At 39.1% G+C, this 15,125-nt stretch overlaps 2 protein-coding genes across 2 annotated transcripts in view; one reads left to right on the plus strand and one right to left on the minus strand.

Annotated features, from left to right (window-relative positions):
- Positions 1-177: 177 nt before the first annotated feature.
- On the minus strand, positions 178-12,569 carry LOC135475496 (cytidine deaminase-like). The gene is made up of 5 exons (XM_064755424.1): positions 12,433-12,569; positions 11,488-11,601; positions 5,773-5,884; positions 3,741-3,795; positions 178-793 (listed from the first exon to the last, which is right to left on the minus strand). Exons 1-5 carry the CDS (start codon positions 12,458-12,460, stop codon positions 647-649), a joined length of 456 nt encoding a protein of 151 aa, XP_064611494.1. The 5' UTR covers positions 12,461-12,569; the 3' UTR covers positions 178-646.
- Positions 12,570-13,192: 623 nt separating this feature from the next.
- LOC135474865 (nucleolar complex protein 2 homolog) overlaps positions 13,193-15,125 on the plus strand; it is a 107,486-nt gene continuing 105,553 nt past the window's right edge. The window contains exons 1-2 of the mRNA XM_064754500.1: positions 13,193-13,218; positions 14,308-14,424. Coding sequence (XP_064610570.1) covers positions 13,196-13,218; positions 14,308-14,424 — 140 coding nt within the window. The 5' untranslated portion in view covers positions 13,193-13,195. The remainder of the gene's footprint in view (positions 13,219-14,307; positions 14,425-15,125) is intronic.

Here is a 15,125-nt window from a genome sequence, read left to right on the forward strand (position 1 = left end):
TGGTGGGTGGAAACAGGGCACAGCCTGAGGGAAACCCACGACCATCCGCAGGTTGCTGGAGGACCTTCCCACGTACAGCCGGAGAGGAAGCCAGTATGAGCTGGTCTTGAACTCACAGTGACCGCATTGGTGAGAGGCTTCTTCGTCACTACGCTGCGCTAGTGCGCTAACCGACTGAGCCACGGAGGCCCCTCAAATCTAATACGGGAACATGATAAATTACCTTGGAATGAAATGTGGAAAGTGTTTATATCTGATTCATCAACTCTGTTTCTAATTCATAACACTTTGCAAAGTGTTCAATTTAAACTTAAAGATACAATTGAATGAAAAGAGATTTATCACTTCTTCAGATTATACAGATGTAGTCATAATACTCTCTTGACAATACAATTTACAAATATCTCTCATTTTAAAATACAGTTATATATAAATTCTTTCCCATATAAAACAGTCATCACAAGTACAATTAATAAAAGCTTCAACAACAACCCAAACAAGTGGGTATATATGTGGTAAATATAGTGTTTATATAAAGGAACAAAACTAAATGAGGAAAAAAATTAAGGGTATTTAAAACATACTCATCTGGAATATGAAAATATTTTCATAAAACAAAATTAGTGCATTATGGTGATTGGGTACCTCAGGCAGAGAACTGCCCTTGCACTTTAAGTTGTTCGTTCCCCAACAGATCTTTCTGAGTAATACTTCCAGGTAGCAGTCGAGAAAGTTTACGTTGCTCATAGCTTCTGTCTGGTTTGGTCATGTACACCATGATGTCTTCTCCAAACTGCAAGAACCAGGGAGAAAAAGTACTGAGGTAAAACGACATCTAGAACAGTTTTGATTTATAAACAACAGCATTTGGTCAGTCAGCACTTGGGTGAACATCTCGATCAATGAAGTCTTTAACAAAAATTAATGTTAATTAATGTTAAAGGAGTAGTAAACATAACGAGGCATTCAGAGAATGCCTGTAGCTCGCCTGACTGAGTAGGTTGTAAAACTGCTTAATGTTCAAGTCGTGTGACACATTCAAATATTGACCTCTAAACCAAAAAAGCAGAATGATTGACACTGCCATACACAGATATTATCCTCTAATTATACAGTGCTAAGATCCTGCCATTAAATCAACAAGAAAGACCAAAATTATTATACTGAGCTAACTATGAATGTTTATGGTAAGCATAAGGATTGCACAGTAGTGACTTCAACTGTTATGGAGTAGTCAATCATTGCTGGTTACAGACACTGTGGTGGGGTTAGTGCATAACTTTACCAAAATTACACTGATATGCAAATCACAACCTGCATTTCGCAATCCATGTACTATGGGAGGCAATTGCAACCATATAAATAGCTGAAGAAAATGTTGAGTTATGAGGTAAAAGACTTCCTTGGTCTTTCATATGCAAATCGCAACCAAAGATTGGTTATCTGTGTACTATGGGTGCCGCTGCAACCCTATGATTGACCAGAAACTTCAAACCAAACTGGACACTGCCACTCCCACTGCCACCCCAACTGACACCATCTGATCCCCCTCATACAATACCTCCCCTTACTTTGTAAGGTGAGCTAAAAATGATGCCAAAATCAGATGAAAGGGTGTGAAATTTCTTTGGAAACATAACCTAAAATATTTTTTTCAGGAGTAAAGGTATTTGAAAATCAAATTTTTACAATTGCCAGGCTTTTTCAAGGCTTAAAACAACAAAACGTACCTCAGCCATGACTTGTCTGCACACACCACAGGGATAGATAAACGACAAAACCTACCTCAGCCCTGACTTGTCTGCACACACCACAGGGACAGATAAACAACAAAGCGTACCTCAACTGTGACTTGTCTGTGCACACCACAGGAACAGATAAACGACAAAGCGTACCTCAGCCGTGACTTGTCTGCACACACCACAGGAATAGATAAACGACAAAACCTACCTCAGCCCTGACTTGTCTGCACACACCACAGGGACAGATAAACGACAAAGCGTACCTCAGCCATGACTTGTCTGCACACACCACAGGGATAGATAAACAACAAAATTTACATCAGCCGTGACTTGTCTGTGCACATACCACAGGGACAGATAAAACGACAAAACCTACCTCAGCTGTGACTTGTCTGTACTCACCACAGGGACAGATAACGACAAAACCTACCTCAGCCCTGACTTATCTGCACACACCACAGGGACAGATAAACGACAAAATTTACATCAGCCGTGACTTGTCTGCACACACCACAGGGATAGATAAACGACAAAACCTACCTCAGCCATGACTTGTCTGCACACACCACAGGGACAGATGAACGACAAAACCTACCTCAGCCATGACTTGTCTGTGCACACACCACAGGGATAGATAAACGACAAAACGTACCTCAGCCGTGACTTGTCTGTGCACACACAACAGGTATAGATAAACGACAAAACGTACCTCAGCCGTGACTTGTCTGCACACACCACAGGGACAGATGAACGAAAAAAACCTACCTCAGCCATGACTTGTCTGTGCACACACCACAGGGATAGATAAACGACAAAACCTACCTCAGCCGTGACTTGTCTGTGCACACACAACAGGTATAGATAAACGACAAAACCTACCTCAGCCGTGACTTGTCTGCACACACCACAGGGATAGATAAACGACAAAACCTACCTTAGCCGTGACTTGTCCGCACACACCACAGGGATAGATAAACGACAAAACCTACCTCAGCCGTGACTTGTCTGCACACACCACAGGGAGAGATAAACGAAAAAACCTACTTCAGCCGTGACTTGTCTGCACACACCACAGGGATAGATCAACGACAAAACCTACCTCAGCCATGACTTGTCTGCACACACCACAGGGATAGATAAACAACAAAACGTACCTCAGCCATGACTTGTCTGCGCACACACCACAGGAGAGATAAACAACAAAGCGTACCTCAGTCATGACTTGTCTGTGCACACACAACAGGGATGGATAAACAACAAAACGTACCTCAGCCATGACTTGTCTGTGCACACACCACAGGGATAAATAAACAACAAAGCGTACCTCAGTCATGACTTGTCTGTGCACACACAACAGGGATGGATAAACAACAAAGCGTACCTCAGCCATGACTTGTCTGCACACACCACAGGGATAGATAAACGACAAAACCTACCTCAGCCATGACTTGTCTGCACACACCACAGGGATAGATAAACGACAAAACCTACCTCAGCCCTGACTTGTCTTTGCACACACCACAGGGATAGATTAACGACAAAACGTACCTCAGCCATGACTTGTCTGTGCACACACCACAGGGAGAGATAAACAACAAAGCGTACCTCAGCCATGACTTGTCTGTGCACACACCACAGGGATAGATAAACGACAAAACCTACCTCAGCCATGACTTGTCTGCACACACCACAGGGATAGATAAACGACAAAACCTACCTCAGCCCTGACTTGTCTTTGCACACACCACAGGGATAGATTAACGACAAAACGTACCTCAGCCATGACTTGTCTGTGCACACACCACAGGGAGAGATAAACAACAAAGCGTACCTCAGCCATGACTTGTCTGTGCACACACAACAGGGATGGATAAACAACAAAGCGTACTTCAGCCATGACTTGTCTGCACACACGACAGGGATGGATAAACAACAAAGCGTACCTCAGCCATGACTTGTCTGCACACACGACAGGGATAGATAAACGACAAAACGTACCTCAGCCATGACTTGTCTGCACACACCACAAGGATAGATAAAGCTTTCGAGATCACTGAAAAAAAAACACACCACCAAATCAAAAGCTTCTCGAGATCCTTCAAATCTGAATAGTTGTTACTGTAATAGTGAGCGAACATTATGGTAACAAAACCCTATCTCCGCATGTCTGTCTTCATTGACAAGACAGCAGGTTTCTTTATTTATTTGATAGGCAGTTTATGCCACACTCAAGAATATATCATTACACTTATTTTAAGCATACTTTATTTGGATCATGGAACAAAAGTAAGCACAATACTTGTAGTATTGTTCCATTTATATATGGAGAGGCAACTGGCTTACAATAATATTACACTTTGGCAGAGGCCAGCATTATGGTGGGCAGGGGTTGAAATGTTTTTCTAAAACCACCTGTCACAGAGACAGGTAGATTTTTTTTTGTACCTGTTACCTGCAGTCTGACTTTCACAAAGTCAATAAACTGCACTAACACTACCAATCGCCATGCATTGTCGCATTTTGCGAAGATATAATTTTAGTTTGGCGCAATCATTCCATTAACATCGCAACCTTGGCAAAGCAATAGGGCCTATGTGGGACACGAGTTTACGAGAGTTCCGCTTGACGATGCTCATGTACACACCGGAAGTTGGGGTTAGAACCCTGGCAGTACATGGCCTCTTTGCATGAGCAGTGGGCGAATAAAGCGTTTTTCTAACCCCAGCTTCCAGTATATGTGCGAGCACCCCCATGTGAAACTCCCGTGAACTGTGTCCTGCATAAGCCCTATATCAGTCTACCGTGTTACAAGAATATTTTGTTTCAGTAGCATTTCCCTTTTTATTCAATATTCTGTCAGGACTGGGACTTGTGCACAGTTGGTCATCAAAACAAAGCTTACTTGCAAGAGCTCAGTCTGTATTTGTGTACGCATTCCTTTCCCATTCAAGGGAAACAACTGAGGAAAAGAATCCTGTCTGTGTGCGTTTATATGTCTTGAATTGCTCCCCTTTACACCTGTAACGCCACGCACAGTCCTTGAGCGTTTTTCACATTTTATTATCATTTATTTATTTCACTTGTGTTTCATGCTATACTTGAGAAGATTTAATTTATATGATGATGGCCAGCAACTTGCACCGACTACAAATGCAAAGGTGAGAGATTCCTGAGCCGTGTGTGACACTTGTTCTCTAGTTCAGGTAGACTGGCGCTGTTTGTTTCGTCACAGCTGTGGACCCTTGTGAAAAAGTGTTAGGAAAAGCATCTTTGTAGATCTAATTTTGTTGCAGTTATGAGAATGAAGTGCATTCTTCAGTGTTGAAGGTATGTTTGGTCTCGGAACTGAAAGCATAAATGCAGTAGGTTTGTCGATAATGACATTGCGTGTGCACTTAATGGTGCCCTAACATTGTTGACTTCTTGGGGCTGAAAATGACGAAGTCTTGAGACAAGAGTTTATTTTGATTATCAGGGCGCCAAGTACATGTAAATATACAGACTTCACAAACTCAGGCATGGATACTGACTTGAACATGACTGCAAACTTATTGGGCCTACCTGTCGGCGAATTTTTTTGTGACCTGTTGCTGATAAATATTGCTTGTCGCTGACAGGTAGACAGGCATTATTTTGACCCCTGGTGGGAGGATATTCAATTGATATAATTGACCACCATAAGTACACACATTTCTCAGAACAGAACTAATGCAGTTGGTACAGGGACACATAGCTTCCATGACAACTCTACCATTGTGACTATCATTACTCCCATGACTTCGCCCTGCGTATATCCACAAATTCCCCGTCCAGAGCAGCCACAGCTCGTTAATTACCAAATACCTAAACCCATTTTCACAACGATGGCGTACAAAGTACGATAATCGCACATATAGGACAATGGTACCTTAACACAGATGTAAAAAATATTGTACGACAAATTTACGATTAAAAACATATTGCACGCCATTTTGTGAAACTGGGTTCTGATCTCTACTAGAATAGAAGAAAAAAAAAGCTGAGGGCCTACCTGGCAATGACAATAGCCTTGAACTTCCTGGAGCCTTCAGACACGGCCTTGGCTATGGCCGTTCTTTCTGCGCAGATACTCGGGCTATAACAGGCATTCTCCACATTACAACCTAGCAAACAACAAATCAGTGACACAGGTATAGACCATAATTATAATCTGGATATATGTAATTATGATAAACAAAAACTGATGCCATCGACATTAATGAATATCTCATATTTTTATTTTTTTTTCCTAACTTTATATATGTATATATATACTCGTGTAGATAATAATTATAAGCAATGTTAATGATGAAAAAAATGTTTTATCTGCAACAAACTGCTGCTGTAAATATTTATGCAAAAGAAACTTCAGATCAGTAGTATACTTTGTTTTTTCTTTATCAACTTAGATAAGTCAATTGTGTTCCAGATTACGCTTACAAAAAATATTATTTTGGGTACGAAATTGATAATTAATAATTAATTATGGTAACATCTGTGAAACACAACCAAAAATGATCTTGTTTCCAACAATTATATATTATACAGACCATTAGAATTTAGGGTAACAGCCCTATTTCAAGTGGCCTTGACAGAGCAGGTTTTCCCTGTGATCAGAATACATGTAAACACATTGGTTTAAAAGAAAAAGCCACCTAAAAATGAAGACAGTGCAAATTGTCTCTAAAATGATTTGGTTATATATGTTATCAGGGGTTCTTAGACGTCAAAATGTTAACTTCCCTATTTGAAATACTGTTGTTTTTTTAAGTCATTTTGAGTATTTTTAGATCTAAATGCCCAATAGTAATGCCATACTAAGTTTTTTAAATATCTACCATAGGCCAAACTTAAAATATTGTTTGCTTGATGTTACAAGCCCTTTATAACAAAAGAGGGTATCGGTAGGTATTGGCAATTCTCAAAATAAATATTCTTAGATCGTTACAATAAAACTAACAATAAAACATCAGTTAAGCGTTTTTATGAGTACAATTTAAGTCAACAGTTTGTGCTAGAATTTTTAGTTCCTGTACAGAGGGAGGCGAGCATGTGAAAATATAACCAAAATCCTGTCCAGGTGATACTTTTGTGTGAGTGAAGGGGAACCTCATGACCTAGTAAAATAAAATCTATACTGAGAAATCTGTTCCCATTTTCCTAAATTTCCTCATTTTAAATGAACTTTGGGAGGTTTAGGGGATTCTTCCTTCATGTGAAGGCTCAAATATTTATTCTGTCTTCAATTCATCATTCAATGTACATGCTTGTCTAAAAGTGAAGAGTGTAAGCACCCAAGTGAGCCTCAGCTCAGATCACCAGCTTTGATCTTATTTACAGTCCAAAATATGTATACATGAAGACCAGAAGAAAACTTTTCTGCATCTGAAATGTACCTGCCCTTTCTACTGTCACTACCAATGTTTCCACTTCACAACAATGTATGAGTAAACAGATACAGTTTTCCACCCACCAAAGCATCTGGCAGTGGTGATATCAGTGACAATTCAGGATATATTCCCAACTACATGTTTCCGAGCATAGAGTTTTGTCGGGGGAAAAAAGGTATCCACACACCTGACTAACCTTTTTCAAGTTTTGAGATATCCTGAAGGGTATTTTCCCCAGGCCAACAGAAGGGGCTCATGTGGGGGACTCCGATACGTGTGAAATTAGATTAACACTAAACAGAAAAGGAGCTCTGTTGGGGATTCTTTGATAACGTACATGTATAGGTTTAAAACAAAAATCTTCCGTTTTGATCATGTTACAGCATGTATTATGATGTAGTAAGGTCTCAGTTTGTCACCGTGATTATACTAGTCCATGACTGATTTAATTTAATTCACAAAAATAAACTAGGGGATCGACATAAGTGGGTTACGGCTAGAGCTTGAGCAAAATGTTCTAGGCGGTATAAGCCTGTGTCCACGTTTCCTCAGTGTTCGTCAACATTCACGCCCGTTATCACCAGAGCCACATACTGACGGGATTGCGTTGCGCGATCACGTGGTCAAAACAAAACTCTCAGGCAGAACTGATAAAGACGTCCTTTGCTCTACATATTTTACTAGAAGTGTCTTTTTCAGAACTGAGTTTTACTTAAATATATTCAGTACTTTTGAGTTTTTTAAAAATTCAGTATTTTGAATCACTTAACTACTGTTTAACGTCAGTTAAGGTTGACGTCCATAAACCTCTGGTTATATGCCCATGAAGGCCAAGAGGGTTCATAATGCTCAAGTTCAACATGAACTTCACATTAATTAAATGCATTCAATGCTCATAAAAAAGGATATAGATGAAACTTCAACCATTTTTACAAACATATTTCCGCTGTGTACAGGTTGGCCCTATTTGATAAGCCTTACTCTTAGTTTTCCTTTCATTTCAAGCCCCTGGCATACTGCATGTTTGTGAGTAATTTAACTGCCAAAGGTCTGTGGTTTTCCCTGAATTGCCTTGTCCTGAAAACAAAATGTTATGATCGTTCCAAAACAGTTTTTTATTGCACAATATACCTCAAGGTTAATACAGAACAATCACTATTTCCATCTCCTGTCAAACCACAGGTACACTAACTACCTGTACCCTCTATCACAATGTACCCATATAGTAAACAAGCTAGATCTTGCCTGTGTGTGCAAGGCAACGAATGACTTCTCAGAAATTAGTGGGCTTTCAGTTTGGCATGTGCAACAGACATGCTGTAAAACTTCAATTTTTCGACCTCTAATGCACAATTTTTTTCCCTGGTGGAATCTATGCATACAATTTTTTCCCCTGGTGGAATCTATGCATACAATGTGCAACAGACATGCTGTAAAACTTCAATTTTTCGACCTCTAATGCACAATTTTTTTCCCTGGTGGAATCTATGCATACAAAATTTTGAAGATTTTGAAAAGGACACTAAAATAATTTGTTTGTGTGACCTGGAGCTATTATAATAGATTTATTATAATATTCTCAGGTGTCACTAAAGATGCAAAATTCATAAAACTACGCAAAATATTTCGGTACCATCAACAGTTCTCTCAGAATGTTTTGAAATATTGGTTGCAAAGGTGGTTAAAAATGGTTGAACAATTGAGGTAGGCCCTGTAGAGCCATGAGAATCAGACACTTTCTGTTATCAGGATCAAATGTCACAATGCTGTCATTCTACAGCTGAGTTCCCTAGCAATGTGATTGTGATCTTTCACAATGTAACACTATAAAAATTACATACCATGCCTAAAGACAGTATAAACATGATAGGAAAATTACTATATAGTTATTGTCACAACACAGCTAGCGTTTTTTTCCCCAAGTTAATAATGCAGAGTATTAGCAACAACATAACCTTGTAACCATAACATAATATCTAACAAATTACATTCTGCAATACAGCGAAGATGTGGCCAAATGTGCTGCCCCTCTACCTCCACTGATTGTGTAGAAGACAAACTATAACGCGGTGAAAAATAATATAAATGTCTATGAACACATGTACCTGTAGGCCTACAAGACATCTTATTCAGCAAATTAAGGTGTGAGAAAGCTAGGCCAGAGTTCTTATTTATGCCTTATGTAGCCATGTACAGCACTTATGTTATCTTTAACACTGACTGGTTAAAACATAAACCTGCCTTGTGTTCCCAATGAAACATGTCTGTGGTATACAACAATGTGATATGAAATGTAGAGGTAATAGCAGAGAGTGGAAAAGTGCCATTTTAGTATGTAGGCTAACATAGACAGCCTACGGCTACCCTGTAAAGCTCCACATAAGCCTGTAGCAACGAAGTCAGCTGTCACCATGCCATGAGAGTGATCATTCATGAGACAGGTTAAATCAGGGCTCGAATTAGAAAATCTGCTGTGGCCTGCAACTTTCAAACATGGCCTGCCAATTTAGCAGTTCAAATAAATTAAACTTTGAGATCTATTTTCAACAATTTCTGATACCTGCCTGCCTCAATGTTTAATCACTGAATTCCAAAAAACATACTCTGCAGAACGAAGTGAGCCTTTAAATTCAATCTAAAGTGGAAGAGAATATGACCTGTATTATCATTCCTGCAAGTACAAATCCATTCTCGAGTCGAAATGTTGTTGCAATCTGCAGAAATATTTTCTTCTCCCTCTTCAAAATAATTTTTTGCAGTCATGGCAAATCTGGTCTATTAAAATTTCAGAGCCACACACCAAAAGATATGGAAATCAACCTAATTGGACAACACAAACCATGGACAAGTTTAGCGATGACTTCATCAGTCATCATGGATTAAAAATAGAAAGAACAATTTGCCCATGCAGTCAGTTAAACGAGAACGCTCCAAAGGTTTCAGTCAAGGCTTGCGACTATCGTTAATCATCTGCGCAGCTGTCTCACAGTCTCCATTTCCACATTTTTTGCTTGTGGCCATATTTACAATCCAGTTGAAGAGAAAAAGGTCAACACTTTATCAGAATAGATGCATATAACTAGCCTGAAATGGATTTAAAGGTGTATGAAATGGTCTTGAAATCCACTCAAGAAGTCGGCATTAGTTTCGCTTTTAGTTGATGCAAAAATGGAAGTGTATGCAGCAATGCGAGCACACATGAGCACACAAAAGAAGGGAAATAGTTTGTCGTTTGAAAGTAGCTTTCAGCTCAAAGTTATCCCTTGTAAGATCTTTCTGTGGTTTGGAATGAATAATAAATTCGTTGTATCTTTATCATGCTATCATCCATTAGAAAGCAGAACATATAAGTGTCCATACACTGACATCTCATGCTTTGCCAGCGATTTTATTTGTTGGTTTTTTTTGGCAGGCCTGTTTTAAGTTGGGGCCTACTACGCTTAATTTTCAGCTGCCATTTTGAGCCCTGTAAATGATACAAAAAAAAAGAAGATAGGTTGAATGACAACCTGAAACCGAGACCACATCTCTCTAACTGAGACGATCTAAGGTTTATGCCATGATGCTAAATTAGCAATGGCTGAACAGTAAATGGTTCAACCACAGCCTTGGTCAGGGAACTTTCAAGATTCTTCTAATTATATAGTGATCAACATAACTGGCATAGCCTTGTTCAGGTGGTGTTGTATGAAGATCACTAGAGACAACATGCCCTTCACCAATATGGTAATCACACTGTGATTGCCAGAGAAAACCTGTGTGTTATAGGTGGGAAAGAGTGTTAGTTAAATTTCTTGTCAAAAGCTGGTGGTATACTACAGTTTCTTCCACACCTGCAAGCGATCGACCTCTGTTGTAATACATGTAGATGAAACATTAAACACCAAAGACATATATAATTGTATAAATACTGATGAGTGCTGCAGGTATGCTGTACAGAAATATACATTGTAATATATTCCATTCTTCCACTATAGCATTCAACTTGACCTTTTACGCTTTTCAGTGGACATCATTTTTTATCTCTTCCTCTTAATGAAAATCTGGAATGACTCGTCCTGTAGTTGATAAAGCAACAGTTGTCTAAGGAAGCAATTAAATTTTATGTGAAAACTTTATTTAAATCGGTATATATTGTGAAAAGCTCAGGGTCTCAACTGCACAGAACAATTAAGTGCATCTCGGACTGAACCACAATCAGATGAATAGGGAACAAACATATGCAGATTTTACCTGATGTGAACCCAACTGAAAAGTAAATTGATAGGTATATTAATTAGGCAGCAGTAATTACCGAAACTTGATTAAATAGAAAACTATACAGATATACACTGTACCTGTAAATACTGATCCATCTGCACACAGCAAAGCCGCACCAACTCTGAATTTACTGTATGGACAGTACGACCTTTCTTTCATTGCAAAACTCTTGTCAATCAGCTCTTTCAAAACTGAAAACAGTACCGGTAACACACAACTGTAGGTAAGTGCATGCCGGGTAACATGTATATCCTGTCTTCAAGGAAGTTTAATTATTTAGTTGGCCTAGTCATGAAGAATACTGTAAACATATATATAGACTATTAACTCATACACTGCGCCAAAAGCTTTCACATCTGAACGACATAATTCTAACCATTTCTCAATTAGACCAAACATAATATACTAGTACACAAAACCTGGGACTAAAATAACAGACAAAACTCACATGTGTAGTACATATGTTCTTCTAATATTTCTGTTTGAAATTACAAATGTTTTAATGTTGCAACTGCCGACGATGTTTGTCAGGCTTTAGCCACGTCTCTTCAATAATACTATAAAACAAAAATTGCACTCTTGAGGAAGATCACATGGACTAGTATATTGCATTGTGTACATATATCTCTATAGCCCAAAGCTGAGCTGGGCGTTCCTACCGAATCGCCCAGCTTCGGTTATATTGACTTCCAGGCGGACAATTTCATTCAAAAAAAAAAAAAAACCCGCTCGAACCCTACCTGATTTTTGCATCTATTGATTACCTAAAAGGTTCGAAATATGGTAGGTCAAAGCCAGCATTGTCAAACCATCTTTCAACAGTAATCCAGCCGTTTAACCTTTCGAATCGGACAACTCAAATTAAGCTCATCTATGTTTTGAATTTTTTTTCAACTTCGGGCAAGGTGATTGGCAGTGAAAATTTAATCCTGTCCAACATTCTCTTCAAGAACCGCACGCCCTGTGTTACGGTAGGAACGTGCAGCTTAGCTATGGGCTACTACCGCTATACCAGAACTTACGGCCTTCTTGCAAGTCGTCCGCAGCCATGTTGCACGTTAAAATTTCCGAAAATGAAAACTGTAGACACGCCGTTGTGGCACAATCTCATACTCCTTGCAGCGCATGCGTCACTCACAACTTTCACTTTACAAATTACATAAGTGCCACCAATGCTATAAGTCAGGTGGCGGCTGCCGCCATGTTGAATAGGAATGCCACGTGACCACTGTAAACAAAGCCATGTGAGAATTACGAAAGTCGACGTCCATGATTTTGTAAATTTTTTAGTAACCAGTGAGTGTCATTCGTCGTGTTTGGTACCGTTACAAAGCTCAAAGTCTGTGCAATCAGGGACAGTGCAGAAAGTATAGATATTTTGGTGCCTTTTGTCTCCAGACGAAAGCTTTCATTTGCCGGTACCCCTACTAAGGCGTATCCCCAAAATAATACAAATCATTTCTCAGCAACGGAGTTGCTCATTTTGTTCAAACTTCTACGGTAGATGGACCATATACTAAACAATATGTATGCGACATTTCATAAAAATGGATAAAAAGATTCTGGTGATGTAAAGTGAGTGAGAACGCCGCATGTGCTGTAAAGAGTACGGCACAAACTCCACCCTCGCTTTTCCTATCCAATCAACAGTTGATAGATCAAATAAAAGACCAATGAAAGCACGAGATTAAATCCTGCGTTGAGTTTTAGTCCAATCGAGAGGATGATGAAATTCTCTGCCGAGCACATGTTGACCCGATTTATGTACTTCCGGAACAAGACAGCATGGTCGTGAGAGTCATGAAGAGGTAAGTGAAAGTTGATTTAATGTTATTGAAGAAATAGAAAATGATAAACATCTGAATGTTGCGTTGTCTGGAAGCTCTTTGTAGGCTTTCGATTCTTGTCACGCCTGTTTTAGCCCCAAAGGAGTTTGTTTGTCTTTTATTTTAGGCAGTATCGCCGCCAGAGCCTGTAGATTGATGGCAGTTTGCAGTGACATGGCATTCATTTGTGCACACTTCGGTCCCTATAAAATTAACAATTTTGGGGCTGTTTGTTTACTTCTTAGATATCTTCAGATGTAATTTACTTACAGTACTGAAACACACAGCTCACGGGACAGATCTCTGTGGAGTATCTGGTCAGCTACAAGTCCCTGGTGCTTACAACAACAACGTACGTCATGCATCCTCGAGTAGTGTCTGTTAAACGTAAATCAACGAAACCTCGCAGAACAGACCTGACATCATGGTTCAAAAAGATCATTACAATGTATGATACCATTGAATGTGTATAACAAAATTGTTTTCCAGATTAATTAAAATCAGCACATACATGTTTAAGTAGTAGCTCCAGCCTAATGAATTAAGATGTTGGATGCTGTAACATTACAACATTACAAAGATCCCTTCCCCAAAACACTGGGTATTTTCCTGTCTGCATTTTGAACCTCCATAGCCTTTCCTATCTGAGATCTTCTCAACTGGAAATCCCTAGCCCAGGGTATCGCCGTTTGTTACAACACACTAACAGTGGGCACACTCATTAGTGAGTGCTGTGAACTGTGAATGCCGACCATCACATGCTGCCATAACTCCAGGATTATTGCCTTAAAATGTGAAAGTATGGTGGAATTTGAAGCAACAATTGATAGCAAATTTTTACATTAATTATTGAGTTAATATGCTGTTTAATACTGGAAGGAAACAATATAAAAATTTGCTTGGTGCATTTATGTGTTTGTTGAGTGCATATATTTTATTAGTCACAGCTCCTGACCACTTCAATGCTTCACATGCATGTTTACAAGTTTTTCTGTATCTTGTGTACCAGGGCATGTATCTTTATCAAATAAATAAATAAACAAATGTATACCTTGAATTTTCTTCCTACAGAAAGCTTGAGGATCTGAGTGTTGATGAGTTCATGAACTCTGGTTTTGACTCGGATGTGACGGATGGAGAAGAAGACTCTGTACCTGACAGATCTCTAGAAAATGTCCAGAAGAAAGGGTGGGATTATTTGATAGTGTTGTATATCAACTAGCTTGTATAATTGCAGTTAGCTGGCAGATTGGTTGATGCTTTCCCCAGGCTCTCCCACCACTATGGCATAAGTGAAATGTTTTTTAAAAAAATTTGAGAATGAGGTAAAACACCAATCAAATCAAAGGTATAATTAGAAAATGCGTACTACAGAGAGAATAGAGATGTCACCTGCATACATCGGACCCCATATGCAGTGAATTTTTTTACATGACCCACCTCTGTTGTCAAAGAGTAACGCCATAGCGTTCAGCAGGGTTGTTCCAACCGCAAGGAGGATAAGTTGGTGCGACACACAATTTAAACGTATGAAAACAAACTGTATGACGTCATCAGCATGAACCTGTGCAATCTATATGTATAAGTAAGTCAAAATTTTTAACTTGAGGGAGGATTAGACTTGCTGACAGAACTATGTACACTTAACAACTACGAAGTATAAACAACTAAAAGCAACAGCAATTCTACATACACATGTTAATTTATTTATTTGAAATTTCCATCAAAATTTTGACGGTCATGTCTAGTTAAAAACATTCAGCCTTTTTCATTTTATGTAGCCAAAGAAAAAGTCTTTTCCACTGCCCACACAAAAACCCTACTGCTTTTTCCAGTGTTTTTTATAACTACATCTTGTCAGTGAGGGCACAAAGCAGTTGAACTAGCTG

Source organism: Liolophura sinensis, chromosome 9 (assembly GCF_032854445.1).
Source record: "Liolophura sinensis isolate JHLJ2023 chromosome 9, CUHK_Ljap_v2, whole genome shotgun sequence".
Classification (NCBI taxonomy): Eukaryota; Metazoa; Mollusca; class Polyplacophora; order Chitonida; family Chitonidae; genus Liolophura; species Liolophura sinensis.